Source organism: Phoca vitulina, unplaced genomic scaffold (genome assembly GCF_004348235.1).
Source record: "Phoca vitulina isolate PV1807 unplaced genomic scaffold, GSC_HSeal_1.0 scaffold30, whole genome shotgun sequence".
Classification (NCBI taxonomy): Eukaryota; Metazoa; Chordata; class Mammalia; order Carnivora; family Phocidae; genus Phoca; species Phoca vitulina.
The window spans coordinates 23,212,673-23,228,550 of NW_022589733.1; the positions used below are offsets into that span (position 1 = coordinate 23,212,673).

At 41.0% G+C, this 15,878-nt stretch overlaps 1 protein-coding gene across 1 annotated transcript in view; it reads left to right on the forward strand.

Annotated features, from left to right (window-relative positions):
• The window catches only part of HYDIN (HYDIN axonemal central pair apparatus protein), a 340,806-nt gene that overhangs the window by 323,437 nt on the left and 1,491 nt on the right, over positions 1-15,878 (forward strand). Inside the window, exons 81-85 of the mRNA XM_032424356.1 lie at positions 1,019-1,231; positions 2,144-2,307; positions 3,154-3,304; positions 9,657-9,887; positions 14,810-15,034. Coding sequence (XP_032280247.1) covers positions 1,019-1,231; positions 2,144-2,307; positions 3,154-3,304; positions 9,657-9,887; positions 14,810-15,034 — 984 coding nt within the window. The remainder of the gene's footprint in view (positions 1-1,018; positions 1,232-2,143; positions 2,308-3,153; positions 3,305-9,656; positions 9,888-14,809; positions 15,035-15,878) is intronic.

Genomic DNA, 15,878 nt, shown 5'->3' on the forward strand with positions numbered 1-15,878 from the left:
ATATTTACTTTTTTAAAAACCTACAAAACTGTTTTCCAAAGTGGTTGTGTCATTTTACATTTCTACCAGCAATGTCTGACATTTCCACTATGTCACATCTTGCCAACACTTGATACGGTCAGGTGTTTTAATTTTAGTCATCCTAATAGATATGTAGTGGTGTCTCCTTGTGTTTTTTAATTTGTAGTTCCCTAATGACTAACGATGTTGAGCACCTTTTTGGGTATTTATTTGCCACTCGTATATCATCTTTGTTGGAGTATCTGTTCAAATTTTCTGTCTATCTTTAGCTGGGTTGTTTGTTCTCTTCTTATTGAGTTTTGCTAGTTCTTCATATATTCAGGACTTAAATTTTACATTTAGATCTTCAATCTGTTTAGAGTTAATTTGTGTATGTAGTGCAAGATATGGACCAAAATTCATTTCATTGTATTTTTTTGTATACTGATATCCAATTGTTCCAGCACCATTTGTTGAAAAGATTATCATTTCTCCACGGAAATACCTTTGCACCTTGGTCAGAAACCATTTGACCATATAGGTACAGCTCTGTTGCTGAACTCTGTTCTTGTCCGCTAGTCATTTAACTGTCCTTACCAACACTGCCACGCTGTCCCCATTGCTACATTCGGTGGTCAGTTCTCAACTGTTGATCTGTTGATAGCATTTGATACCTTGAACAAGTCCCTTAAAGGAGAATCCTTCCAACACTTTCCTCACATGGTTCCTAGGATACCACCCTTTCCTGGGTTTCCTCCTACCTTATTAGATGCTCCCTCTCATCTCCTCTTCTGATTTTTCTTAACATTGGTGTGTGCCAGTCAGGAATTAGTTCTTAAATTTCTTCTTTTTCTAAAAACAATTAACTTCCTGACAATCTCATCCAGTTTCTTGGCCTTAAAAAAAAAAAAAAATGCCATACCCTCAACTCCCCAATATGTATCTCCATCCTGAACCTTTCCTCGAACTCCTCATGTGTAAAGTCCACCACCTGCCTGAGGTGCCTGCTTTCTTCCAGGTGGTAAACTTCACCTGCCAGGTGCGCTCCAAGCACACGCAGACCATCTTGCTTTCAAACCGCACCAACCAGACCTGGAACCTGCACCCCATCTTTGAGGGTGAGCACTGGGAGGGGCCCGAGTTCATCACCCTGGAGCCCCATCAGCAAAACAAGCCCTATGAGATCACCTACAGACCCCGCACCATGAACTTGGAGAACCGCAAACATCAGGTAGACTGAGGCTTCCCCCACCCGCTTTGGTTTCCGTGTGTGGTTGGAGGGGGAAGAGTGGTGCAAAAGAGGTGAGGAGACAGAGTTTGGGGGCTCAGAGAATGTTCAAACAAGAGGGGACCCCACGAACCATGTTGGAATGATAGGGAATCATGCAGATTATCGAGTCCAAAGCCTCTCTCGGTGCCCACATGTTTTCATGTATAGGAGATTCTCTTGGAATGAGGGGCACAGTTCTGAAAGAGTCCTGGACTAAGCATCAAGCAATTAATATTTAGCTTAATTGCACAAATAACATCATCGTGGCTGTAATAAAAATAAAAAAGGGAAGAAGCCGCAATCTTCAACCCTAAAAAAGGAGAACTCTTTTCTTCTATCTTCACTACCAGCCCCCATTCAGATGCAGCCACAGCTGCCGTCATCACATACCCAAAATTGACTTCTGTTTATTTTCACTTTACATTATATCAGGAACATTTTTCTGTTTCACTAGTCTTTGTGATCATGATATTTAATGATTGTCTAATATTTCTTTGAGAGTTCCATAATCTATTTAACATTCCCCAGTTGTTGAATATGGAAGTTATTACCAAATTTTCATCAATATTATAAATGGCTTTAATATATATGTGTATGTATGCAGCTTTTCCCTCTGAAGGGATTTTTAAGTTCCCTCGGATGAAGCCGCCGGCTAGCCCAATCGGTAGCGCATAGCCTCTCAGGTTCCTTGGGGTGGGGTTCCTGGTTCAAATACATACGAACATTTTTATGACTCTTAAAACATACTGCCAAGCTGCTTTCTAAGAGTTATGCTTATGTCAGGGCCTACGTTAACCCTGTGTTACTACCATGCCTGAGAGGTAGCTAATAAGGGACCTTCTGTGCCATTCTGACCACGCTTCTTCTCCTTAGGGCACCCTCTTCTTCCCCCTCCCCGACGGGACTGGCTGGCTGTATATGCTGCATGGGGTTTCTGAGCTCCCCAAAGCCGTGGCCAACATCTTCCGTGAAGTACCGTGTAAGACACCATACGTTGAACTCCTGCCAATCAGCAACTGGCTTAACAAGCCCCAGAGGTGAGGGAGTGGGGCAAGGAGTCAGGGTGGAGGAGATGGAGGAGGGAGGACATCCACTGTCTAGCCTGGCCTTTCACCTGGTCAGCACCTCTAGAGGACATTGAGGGACTGAAAGAATCAGAGACAAATTTCCCTGGTGTGGACAGGCACTGCGTGACCTCTAAGCTTCCAGACCCCCAGTGCTGTCTGTGAATAGCGGAGTACCTAAGTCTCCTAGACCAGGGCCTGGCACAAAATAAGTGCTCAGTAAATGTTAGCTGTTATTATTGTCAAAATGAGAATCATGGTGGTTATTATCGAGTGCTCCACCATATCACCTCAGCCACTGGCCAGAGAAGGACGTCCCTTGGATCTTTAGTTGCAGTGGGAGTAGAGTAGAATACGAGGGCTAGAGAAGCTTGAAGACCAGCAGCCTTGTCCCCTTCTTTTACAGAGAAGGAGCCAAAGGCTGGGAGAAGAGCTTTACTTACTGAAGGCTGCCAGGTAGCATAGTGGATGAAGGCCCAGACCTAAGTTTGAATCCTGGTTCTACCAATAACTAGTCATGTTATCTGAGCATGTTTCCTCTTGGCCTCTATTTCCTCATTAGTAAGACGGAGGTGAGAATCATATGTACCTCCATGTGTTACTAGGAACACATGTGGAGCACTGACTCAGCACCTGGCACATAAGAGGTGTCAGTAAATCGTAGTTATTGCTATTGTTAGAGACAAAGTAAAGACCAGAGCCCTGGACCCACGTGCTTGTCATAAAGTCAGGACTAGAAATAGCACCTTTCCTTCTTTCCTTTGGGCAGACAGTCACATTTTCTCTATCCTCTCTTCATGTGCTGCTGTGTCCCCCCAGATTCCGGGTCATTGTGGAAATGATAAAACCAGAGAAGCCAGACCTAAGCGTCACCTTAAAAGGCCTTGACTACATTGATGTACTGTCTGGCTCCAAGAAAGACTATAAGCTGAACTTCTTTTCCCACAAGGAGGGACTATACAGTGCAAAGGTATCTACATGTTAAAAGCATTTCCCTGGAACCCTGGAGGTCTGCCCCTGAGGTGATGATCCTGGTGTTAGGGAGTGAAGATGTCCTCCCACCGCCAGCCTATCCTTATCCTGTTGGGCTAACCATTTAGTGACCTGGCAAAGGCTTTCAGGATTCCAAGCCTCTTTAAGATGGAGCCAGACTGCAGGGCCATCCATCTGTCATGTAGACCCACACCAAACATTCAAAGCAGCAGAATCATGAAAATCCTTAAGTAGTGAAGGGCAGCAAATACCAGACCACAATAATAAGAAAAGATCCCTTTTTCTGAGTGCTGAGAGAGGCTAGCATCATACTGAACACTCAGTACACACAGCTAGTAATGTCAGAGCCAGGATTCAACTCAGAGCCACCTGCTCCAGGATACCACGGGGCCTTTCATGCATGAACTGTTTCTCCTAATCCGTTCATTAGTTCAACAAGTACCTATGAGCATACCTGCCACATACTATACTAAGTGCTGGCAGCACAGCAATGATCAAAACTAGGCACAGTCTCTGTCTTCATGGAATGCCCAGTCCAGTGAAAGAAGAAGGATATTAACCAAATAATGGTACTATGAATGTATAATTACAAAATGAGATACGCACTTTGAAGAAAAGGAGCACATATGGATCAAGTAGCTCAAGGGTGAGGTTAGGGCTGAAGATAATATATGGAAATTACTCATTTATAGATAATATGTAGAAATTACTTATTTATAGATAGTATTAGAAGCTATGATGAAAGATGGAATAAGCTAGGGAAAGATTTTAAAGTGATAAAAGAAGAAACCTAGGAACGCATCTCCTCCCTCCAGAAGAGATAGTAGCAAAACCCATGCAGTAGATGTCATCCTTTCCTACAACCACTGAGGTGGCCTGCTCCACTCAGATCACATTCACAGGCTGACAGAGAACCTTAAAATCAAGGTTTCATGAAACATCTGTAGGGGAAAAAGCCACTATAAATAGAAATACCAGCTCAACAAAGAGGAATCCCTAAGATAAAAGATGTATTAAAGCAAACAGAATATTTTTAGTGAATATTATTAATATCCTCAAAGGAATAAAGGAAGATAATCCTACCCATAATAGAAGAACAGGTTATTATGGAAGATAATCAATTAGAGACCTGGAAAATAAAAAATGCAATGTTTGTAATAGAAAACCATAGAGAAAGGCTGAATAGTGTAATGAGGAAGAGATTACTAGTAAGTTAGAAGATAGAGCTGAGTAATAGCACAGATTTAAGCACATGAGCACAAAGAAATGGCAAGAATGGAAGGAAGTAATAAGTGCTGGAGAGGGTATGGAGAGATTGGATCCCTCATGCATTGCTGACGGGAGTGTAAATGGTGCAGCTGCTGCCAAAAACAGTCTGGCATTCCTTAAATGGTAAACATAGAGTTACCATGTGACTCAGCAATTTCACTCCTAGGTGTATACCCAGGATAAATGAAAACGTACGTCCACACAAGAACCTGTACATAAATGTTCATAGCAGCATTATTCATAAGAACCAAAAAATGGTTACAAACCAAATGTCCATCTATCCACCTAAAAGAAATTCAACACCCAAAAAACAAATAATCCAGTTAAGAAATAGGCAGAAGACAAGAAGAAAATACTTCTTTTCCAAAGAAGACATCCAAATGGCTTACAGACACATGAAAAGATGCTCAACATCACTTATCATCAGGGAAATACAAATCAGAACCATGATGAGATACCACCTCACACCTGTCAGAATAGCTAAAATTAACAACACAGGAAACAACAGGTGTTTGCGAGGATGTGGAGAAAGGAGAACCCTCTTGCACTATTGGTGGGAATGCAAACTGGTGCAGCCACTCTGGAGAACAGTATGGAGATTCCTCAAAAAGTTAACAGTAGAACTACCCTATGATCCAGCAATTGCACTACTAGGTATTTACCCAAAGGATGCAAAAATACAGATCCAAAGGGGTACATCCACCCCGATATTTATAGCAGCATCATCAACAGTAGCCAAACTATGGAGAGAGCGCAAATGTCCATTGACTGATGAATGGATAAAGAAGATGTGGTATATATGCAATGGAATATTACTCAGCCATCAAAAAGAATGAAATCTTGGGGCGCCTGGGTGGCTCAGACGTTGAGCGTCTACCTTCGGCTCAGGTCATGATCCCAGGGTCCTGGGATCGAGCCCCGCATCGGGCTCCCTGCTCCGCGGGAAGCCTGCTTCTCCCTCTCCCGCTCCCCCTGCTTGTGTTCCCTCTCTCACTGTGTCTCTCTCTGTCAAATAAATAAAATCTTTAAAAAAAAAAAAAAAGAATGAAATCTTGTCATTTGCAATGATGTGGATGAAGCTAGAGAGTATTATGCTAAGTGAAATAAGTCAGTCAGAGAAATACAAATACCATATGATTTCACTCATATGTGGAATTTAAGAAAGAAAACAGATGAACATATGGGAAGGGGGAAAAGAAAAAAAGGAGAGAGGGAAATAAGCCATAAGAGACTCTTAATGATAGAGAAAAAACTAAGGATCGATGGAGGGAGGGAGGTGGGGGATGGGCTAGATGGGTGATGGGATTTAAGAGGGCACTTGTTGTGATGAGCACTGGGTGTTATATGTAAATGAATCACTGAATTCTACTCCAGAAACCAATATTGCACTGTATGTTAACTAAAATTTAATTTTTTAAAAAAAGAGCTCCTAAAACAGAAAAACAAGATAATAGAAGGAAGAAAATACTTTCCAAAATAATTGAAGAAAAATTTCAAGGGCTATTTGAAAAAGACTGAGTCTTGTAATTGAAGGGACCCAACAACTTGCCAAATAGGGTGAATGAAAAAAAAAAAACCTCACATCTAAATACATGAGAACAAAATTGTAGAAAACTGGGATAAAAAAGAAATTCCTAAATGATTCTAGAGAAAGTAAAAGGAAATAATCACAATAACATCAGATTTCTCATGATAACACTGAATACAAGAAACAGTGGAGGGGCACCTTGTTGGCTCAGTAGGTTAAGTGTCTGACTCTTAATTTTAGCTCAAATCATGATCTCTGGGTCATGAGCTTGAGCCCCCGTGTTGGGGTTCACATTGGGCATGGAGCCTGTGAGCCTGCTTAAGATTTTCTCTCTTCCTCTTCCTCTTCCTCTCCCTCTGCCCCACCCCACCCCATCACATGTGCATACATGCATGCTCACTCTCTTTCTCTCAAAAAAAAGGGGGGGGCAGTGGAGTAAGCTATTCATATAACTTAGAGTGATGTTCAATGTAGAACTTTTTCCAAACAAAACTATTACGAGGGCAAAATAAAGACATTTTTAAACATGCAAGGACTCAAAGTAACCTACCCATATATATAATCCATGTTTGAAAGAAGTACTATAAAATTAAAAGTTTTTTAATTAGCAAATTTTAAAAACAAGTAAGTGAATTCAAGAGGAAAACATAAGGATACAATGAACAAAGAATCAAAATTCAATTGATAGGTAATTTCAAATAATTGTTGAAAAGCAATCTGAAATGAATATTTCTTATGACCTCAATATAGGAAAAAGGAAGGGGAGGAATAAAATAAGGCAATGAAAATTTTTTTCTCATTCAGTGGGAAGCAAATGGGGAAATAAAAGATGTTCTTTCATTCACCAGAAGGGTAGGGAAAGAATAAAGATAGTCATAAACTATAGATGTGAACAGAAAAATATAAGTAAATATATGTTTTAAAGTGTTAAGTAAAAATGATGGTGAACGCAGATCACAGAGTCTCTTTACAATAATATGTATTAAAATTACCAATACAAAAGTTTTTTAAAAATCAAAAGTACTTCTTCTGATTATAATGGAGTAACTACTCTTCCCACCATAAATGATCATAAAACTGGACAAAATTTCTGAGGCAAGTCTTCTCAGGCATTGGCAACAGGAGCACAATACTGCAATCCATCAAAGAGAAGAAAAGCTAATGAGATGAATCTCCATAATTGTCCTGGCTCTCTGCCAAGGGACAGTTTCCTGATTGCAGTGCAGTGAGCTGGAGTCTAAGCAAAGCACAGCTGCCCCATTGAACTGACAATGCAGAAATCAGAGTTTGGTGCAGTTGAAATAGCTAGTCTCTACACGGTGGGAGAGGAGTGGAGGGAGCAAAGCAGGAAGTGGCAGGGTGTTGGGAGGGAAGGGAGACAGAAGTCTGTGTGGGAGTTCCCCTCAAAGTCTTTGGCTGAGAGTTGTCCTGCACATGCACAAAATGAGACTACATGAGATTTGTCAGAGAACAGCTTCCAAAAGAGGTTGATAAAGAAACAAAGATACATTAATCAGTGCTGGGGAACATTGGAGGTTTGACTCGGCCAGATGAAGAGATTGCATTAACATCTCACCAACATCCTAAGGATCCAGTGAAATACCAGAAAGGCCAGAAGAAAGGACCATGCCCTTAGGATAAGTCCTTTTAGGCCCTTAAAAAGCCTAAAACTAAGCAACTACAAGATCTGCAGGAAGGACAAAATTTGGAGATCGAATCCCACCAAGTTGGAAGGTCTTGAGAAACACCTTGAGCTTTCCACAGATCTGCTCTAACAAAGCATAAAACCAAACCTACACAACTTTACGGTGATAAGTCAATAAGTCAATGATTGAACTGCCTCCTAGAATAAAATCAACACTCTTACTAGGAAGATAACAGAATCCAGAATCTCTACAATGATCATCGGCAATGTCCAGTGCACCAGCAGAAATTACTAGATTTGTGACAAAGCAGGGAAATGTGACCCATAGTCAAGAAAAATGTAATCAATGAAAATGGACTCCAGGATGGGCCAGATATTGGATTTAGCAGACAAAGACCTCAAACCAGCTATTATAAACATGTTTAGAACTAAAGAAATCATTTCAAATAATTAAATAAGGACAGATAAGGAATCTCAGCAGAGAAATGGAAAGTATAAAAAAAGAACCAAATGGATATTCTAGAATTAAAATTAAAAATTTCAATAAACTGAAATGAAAGTTTCACTGGATGTTCCTAACAGCAGATTGAATTAAAAGAAAAAAGATTGAATAAAAAGAACCAGAGCCTCACGAACCTGTGAGAAAATACGAAATTTTCTAATACATGGGTAATATGAGTCCCAGAAGAGAAGAAAGTGAGAATGGGGCAGAAAAGTATTTGAAAAAAAAATTATGAAACTTCCCTGATTTGATTTTAAAAATACATATATTTATAGATCCAAGAAACTTGGCAAACCTCAAGCAGGAAAAATACAAAGATAACCATGATATACAAGAAAACCATGTCTGTGCACATCATAGTAAAACTGCTAAGAATCAAAGATAAAGAGAAAAGCTTGAAACAACCAGATATTAAAAAATATGCTACATAGAGGGGACAATAATAAAAATGACCACTGACTTCCCTTCAGATATAATGGAAGCCATCTGCAAAGTGCTGAATTCTATCAACCGAGAATTCTTCATTCACTGAAAATATCCTTTAAAATGGAGATATTTTCAGATAAAAGAAAATGAGAGAATTCAATGCCAGCAGACCTGTATCACTGGACAACATGCTAATAAGTATTCTTCAGTCTGAGGGAAAATGATACCCGACAGAAATCTGGGTGTATTGGCAGCAGAAGCTTATCATGCCAGTCGCAGGGGTGAGGGGACAATGTAGTGCAGTGGCAAGGGTGGGCTCTGGAGTCAGTTCAGCCTTGTTCAAGTCCTGGCTCTGACACTTCTCCCTGCATGTGACCTTGGCAAGATATTTAACTTTGCTGTACTTCAGTTTCCTTGGGGAAAAAAAAAAAGAAAGAACCAAAACAAAACCAAACGAAAGAAAGAAAGGAAACAGTGAGGGGAATAATAATACTGCCTACAAGTTGTATACATTAAACAAGTACTTCTCGTGCCTGGCACACAGTAATCATTGATTAAATGTTAGATGCTGTCATTACCATTAATAGTATTATTGTCGATTCCAGCAGCAACTGGCATAGGAGTGAAGCCCACTACAGCATGAAGCTCTTAAGGTCTTGCTTGTTCTCTCCGGGGCCAGCTAGCAGTCCCCTGGGACACCTTCACCTTCAGCACTAGACAGTGCTGCGCTGGCCTCTTCTGAGCAAACCGGGCTGTTCCATCAGCTCTCACCTGGGAGGAGCCAGAGCGGAACTCCGCAGGAGAAAGGCTGGCTGGTGGGGGTGCAGACAGGGTGGGAGTGCCGATGTCAGCCTGGCACCTGTGCTTCATGCCCGCAGGCAATGCTAACAGAGAGAAGGAGCCCCTCTGCTAACCCCCCTCCTCTGCCCTACTTCCTCCCCCTCTCCCTGCCAACCCAGGTGATCTTCCGAAATGAAGTGACCAATGAGTTCTTACACTACATGGTGAGTTTCAGGGTCATCCCTTCAGGCATCATCAAAACCATCGAGATGACGAGCCCCGTCCGGCAGAGCACATCAGCCTCCATCAAGCTGGAGAACCCCCTGCCCTATTTGGTGACCTTCTCCACGGAATGCAGGGTGCCTGACATCAGCCTGCCCTCCCAGTTTGTGGTGCCTGCCAACTCCGAGGTACGGCCCCGGCTACCAGTGGCCCCTGATATCTGTGACAGAGGCTCTGCCCATGGGGGGGGGTTGCCTCCTTGAGTTTGGGCCAGCCCTGACAGTGGTTGGGAAGGCAGGGGACGGTCCCTCAATCACACCCCTGATCTCCCCTTTCCCCTTCTGCCCGAGTCCTCACATGAACACGGGCATATGAGGGCTTGGGTTCAGACATATAAAAGGGACTTACTTATTAATTATGAAGCCTTGCCTCTGTCATATGCTTGTTTGCTTTGTTCAAATTGAAACTATTTTTGTTTTTTGCTAATTATAAAGGTAACGTAGAATATATGTGGTGAAAAGGAAAGCAAGGGACATAGCGTATCGAGTGAATAGCACGTGCACCGTCATGCACATAACGCTTGCTTATGCACAGACCCCTTCAGGAAGGATGCACAAGATACCTGTGCCCCGCTGGGAAGATATAGCCTGAAATTCTGAGCTGATGTGGCGATGAACTTTCTTTTGACTCTTTTCACTTTATGGCTCCAAACTCTCACTGTCCAGATTCCATCAAAACCCCTTCTGTTCCTCCAACTTGAGCCCACCCACTTATTCCCTGTGCCCACTTGAGCTCTTCCTTCCCCTTCAGAACCCAAAATTCTTTTTGTTCCTCAGAGAGTCTCCATGCCCTTCATTTTGTCTTTATATTTTTCATCATGAATTATAAAAATCCATGCAGAAATGTATAACATATATATATACATATAATGTATTAAAACATGTTTACTTAAACAACTATGAAGGAAATATCTGTATAACTAATACCCAGGCCAGGACATAAAAAATTGCCACCACCCCAGAAACCTGTCTCCACTTGCAGTACTGTCCGTCCCCCTAAAAGTTACCACTGTCCTCATTTTGTAATAATTTCTTGCTTTTAAGCCATACGGTTTAGATTGGCCTGGTTTTGAACTTTATCCAAAAGAAATCATATAAACATTCTTCAGCGTTTTGTGTCTTTTGCTCAACATCGTGTGTCCTGATGGTCATCACGTTGATGCACGCAGCTGAGGTTCATTCATCCCCATCACTGTAGAATATCCATTCCATCATACAGCTATACCACAATTTAGATATCCATTCTACTGCAGCCAGACGTCTGTGTTGGTTTCAGCGTTTGGCTATCATGCTGTGGACCTCACCACAGAAGTGCCTTCCTGATGCACACGGCGTGTGTTTTCCACAGCATGTGCCGAGGAGGAGAATCACCGGGTCACAGGGTGTGCATGCCTGAACTGCCAACCAGGAGATAACCTCCAGTCAGTAATGAGAGTTCACCAACTTTTGGCATTGTCACATTTTTAAAGGTTTACCAATCTGATAAAACTTGGGATCAACTAATAGCTCCTTGTGATCTTAATTTACCTTTTTACAAATGGATTGACTTCAGTTGGTTAATAGTCTGTGCAGGAGATCTGCCTCCATGCTCCTGAGTGAAAATGAACCAGTTTTCCTTTCTTGTACTCTTTGTCCAATTTGAGCATCAGCTCTGCCTGCAATAGAAAAAGAATTGGGGATTTATCTGCTTTCTCGATTCCGTGAAAAAGCTTATAAAAGATTGAAGTTATGTCTTCCTTGAACTCACAGATGAAATCACTGAGCCCTGGTGTTTTCTTCTGGGGAAGATTCTCTGCTACTGACTTGATTCCTTTCATAAGTTATTAAACTATTTAGATTTTCTGTTTCTTCCTGAATCAGTAACAAGAGCGTGGATGTTTCATCTGTATATTCAAAATATTGGCACAACATTGTTAATATCCTCTTACTACCTCTTCTATGTGCTGTCCTTTTCTCATTTCTAATATTGGTTATTGTGCCTTCTCTTTCTTGATCTGTCTTGTTAGAGGTTTCTCAGTATTATATCTTATATTCAAAGAGACATCTTTTGGTTTTGTTGGTACTCTTTATTGTATGTTTGTTTTCTAGTTGCTTGATTTCTACTTTTAATTATTTCCTTCTTTCTGCTTCCTGTGGGTTACTGGTGCTTTATCTAATTTCTAAGATGAGTGCTTAGTGCATTTACTTCTAGTCTTCTCTATTTTCCCATACACACATTTAAGACTGTAAGTCCCCCTCTTAAGTGCTGCTTTAGCTGCAGTGTACAAACTTTTATATGCAGCATTTTTTATCATTAAGTTCAAAAATGTTCTAACGTTCATTATTATGAATATTTCTTTTTTGACTCATGAGTTATTACAAGTGTTTCCTAATTTCCAAACGTATGGATTTTTCTACATGTTGTTTTTAAAATTATTTTGTGGTCCTTATATTCCACATTATTTCAGTCCTCTAGAATTTGTTTAGACTTGCTTATGGCCCAATATATGATCTTATTTTTTTTTAATCCTCCATTTATTTTTAAAAAGCATGTGTTTGCCATTTGGTGTTAATTCTCTGATATTTTGGTCTACTTGTTTGGTCAGATTTAAGAGAGTATGTTAAAGTCACTGTGATAGGGGATTTGTCTGTTTGTCCTTGTAGTTCTGTCATGTTTTTGCTCTATATACTTTGAAGCTCTATTACTAGTTAAATTAAAATCATAATATCCTTCTGATGATGTTATATTAAGACCTGATCATCTCACATTCCTGTTCTTCAAGAGTATCTTGGCCATTCTTGGCCCTTTGCATTTCCATATAAATCAGCTTGTCATGTTCCTCCAAAAAAATTAAATAACCTATTAGGATTTTGATTGGATTATTTTAAGAATGTATTAGCTGCCAAATTACCCTAAAAATTAGCAACTTAAAACTGTAAGCATTTATTATCTACACAGTTTCTGAGGCTCAGAAATCCAAGAGCAGCAGCTTCGCTGGGTGGTTTGGGCTGAGGATCTTTCCTGAGGATGTAGTCAGTTGTCAACCAGGACTCCGGGCACTTCAAAGGCTTGACTGGGGCTGGATAACCTGCTTCCAAACTCACTCGTGGTTTTTGGAAAGACCTTATTTCCTTGCTGGCTGTTGGCTGCAGGCTTCAGTTCCTCACCACGTACACTTCTCCCTAGAGCTGCTTTCATCATGACAGCTTGCTTCCCCTAGAGCGAGTGACCTAAGAGAAGCAGAGAACAAAGGAGAGAGAGCATGCGCAAGACAGAAACCACAGGCTTTTCCTCTTCATCTCAGAAGTGATATGCCGTCTCTCTGCCATATACTAGGGGTCACACAGACCAGCCCTGGTACAACATGGGAGAGGATGACCCACTGGGGGCCATCTAGGAACTGCAGAACGATGTTGTCTAGAAAGGCGATAGACAGCATCCTTGCCTTTTTCCTAATCTTGAAGGGAAAGCTTTCAAAGTTTCACCATTTATTATGTTTATTTTGGGTTTCTTATAGATACCCTTTATCAAATTAAGGATGTCCCCTTCTATTCCTAGTTTGCTAAGAGCTTTTTTTAAAACTCCATGAATGGATGTAGTTTTATCAAATGCCTTTACTGCATCTATTGAGATGGTCGTATCATTCTTCTCCTTTTAATCTCTCAATGTAGCAACTGATTGGCAGTTAAATGTTAAACCAGCCTTTCATTCATGGAATAAACCCATCTTTGTCATAAAACACTTTCTTCTTTATATATTGCTGGATTAGCTGGATAACATTTTTACTGGGCACTTTGTATGTATGTTTGGGGCAGGGAGGACTGGCATCCAGTTTTCTTTTCTCCTATTAGCCTTGTTTGATTTTGATATCAAAATCATGCTACCTGAAGTGGGTTCCCTCCTTTTCTCTTCTTTGGGAGAATTTGTGGAATACTTAGATTATCTAATAGAACTTACAATTAAATCTTTATGGTCCTGGTATTTTGTTAAGAGAAAACTTTTTTACTACTGCTTAAATCTCTTTAATGGTTAGAGAACTACCTAGGTTTTCTTTATCTACTTGAGTCTGGTTTTGTTAGTTATATCTTTCATACATTTTCCCATTCTCATCTAATTTTTTTTTAATTGTGGTAAAATCATCTAAATGCGTATACTCTATTCTTTTCTGTTAAACATCTACAACAACTTTAACAATATCCTCTTTTTATTCCATTTTTCAATGAGAAGAACTAGTTCTTCTTAAAAAAGATACTATACCTACTCATAATAAAAACAAGATTTTAACTATACAAAAGTATATGGAAGAGAAAATGAAAGTCCCCAAATCCCATTTCCTTCAGCCTAAGATAACTACTGGTAACAATTTGAAATACATCCTTGCTGTCTCTATTCTATACCTGCAAAGACATAATCTTCTCCATAAAAATGGGCACATGCTTTATATACATTTATGGAACGTCCTTCCTTTGACTTACAATATCATCAACACCTTTCATGGCAATGCTTATAGCTCTGCCTCTTCCTTTCTAATGGCTACATACTATTTCACCAAAGTGGGTAAACTATGATTTATTTAGCCGAGTTCTTACTGCTCAACTCATTTGAATTGTTTCCCTTATTTTGTTATTATAAGTCATACTCTTGGTTCTTATTTTGTTTTGCCATGGGCGATAATAGAAGGAGGAGAAAATCTTTCCCAGTTGAAGGTAGAACCCAGGACGCTGTTCTGAGATTGGCTAAGAGCAAAGAAAGAGCTGCTTGACCTTCAGCCCTCCTGCTGGCAACACTCACCCCCATCGCCATAAGTCTGTGTTTCTCAAGAGAAGATCTAATACCTTTTAGATTCAAAAAGATTCCAGATATATAAATACCTCTAGGGTATTTCTAGGGAAAGCCGGAAGGGATACAGAGGAGAAAAAGGGCTATTTGGACAGAGATTCCCTGGGCTCGAGATCAGTGTGAGCATTTGCTGTGAAGCAGCATTTCTGCCACCAACCTACTCTGAGGTCACTGGGTAGCAAGGGATGGGTTGGACTCTTGGCATCATGGGAGCCTCTGTCTTCTCTTGCAGGGCACATTCTCATTTGAATTCCAGCCCCTGAGAGCTGGAGAAACCTTTGGGAGACTAACGCTGCACAACAGTGATTTGGGTTACTACCTGTATGAGCTCAGTTTGAAGGCCACGCCAGCACTGCCTGAAAAGCCCATCCACTTCCAGGCCATTCTTGGCAGCGGTCAGAGCATCTTTGCCAAGTTCACCAATTACACCCGGCAGAAGACAGAATACTACTGCAGGGTGAGTAGCCACTGTCCCACCCTCTGCCCTTCCCTTGCCAGAAGTCTGAGCTTAAAAATAATAGGAGGAGGATACAGGGGGTGCAGAAATACGAAACTCAGAGGGAGTCAAGGGCTTCATCTAGCCTGGAAACTCCCAGCTAGAAACAGCATCAGGCCTGGCTTCTTCCTTACAGACTCAATCTTAACAAGCTGGGGTAGAGGTGGGGAGAGTTTTGCTTCCCACAGCATGTACAGCGGTCACTAGAAGAGACAGTAGGCCCGAGACCAAGGGCATCCTGACGCTGTCATCGATTACAGGCGGGGAGTATATCATCCCCCTCTTTGGAGTGGCTCTGCCCCCGAAGCCCCAAGGTCCCTTCCTGATCCGGGCAGGGTACAACATCGTCATCCCCTTCAAGAACATTTTCTATCATCCAGTCACCTTCTCCTTCATTGTGGAGAACCCAGTCAATGAGTATAGGCTGTGAAATCCAACAGCCTTGGATTTGAACCCTGGCTTCACCACTTACTCTTTGAATACTTTACTAAAGCTCTCTAACCTTTTCTAGAAATGGTAATAATACCCCAACCTCACAGGATTGCTCTGAGGCCTTTAAAAGATGCATACAAAACTGTTTCCATAGAGCCTAGCTCATAGTACATGCTTCATATATGTTACCTATTATATAATTTGGAATCCAGGTTTAACTACTGAAACAGAAACCCAAAATAACAACAAAAATAAAAGTTACTGTTCTGTCCGATAACAGTGTGAACATAAGCACTTTGGGCTGGAATGGTAGCTCCATGACATCAGGTATCCAGACTCCTTCTATCCTGAGGCTCTTCCCTCTGTAGAGACT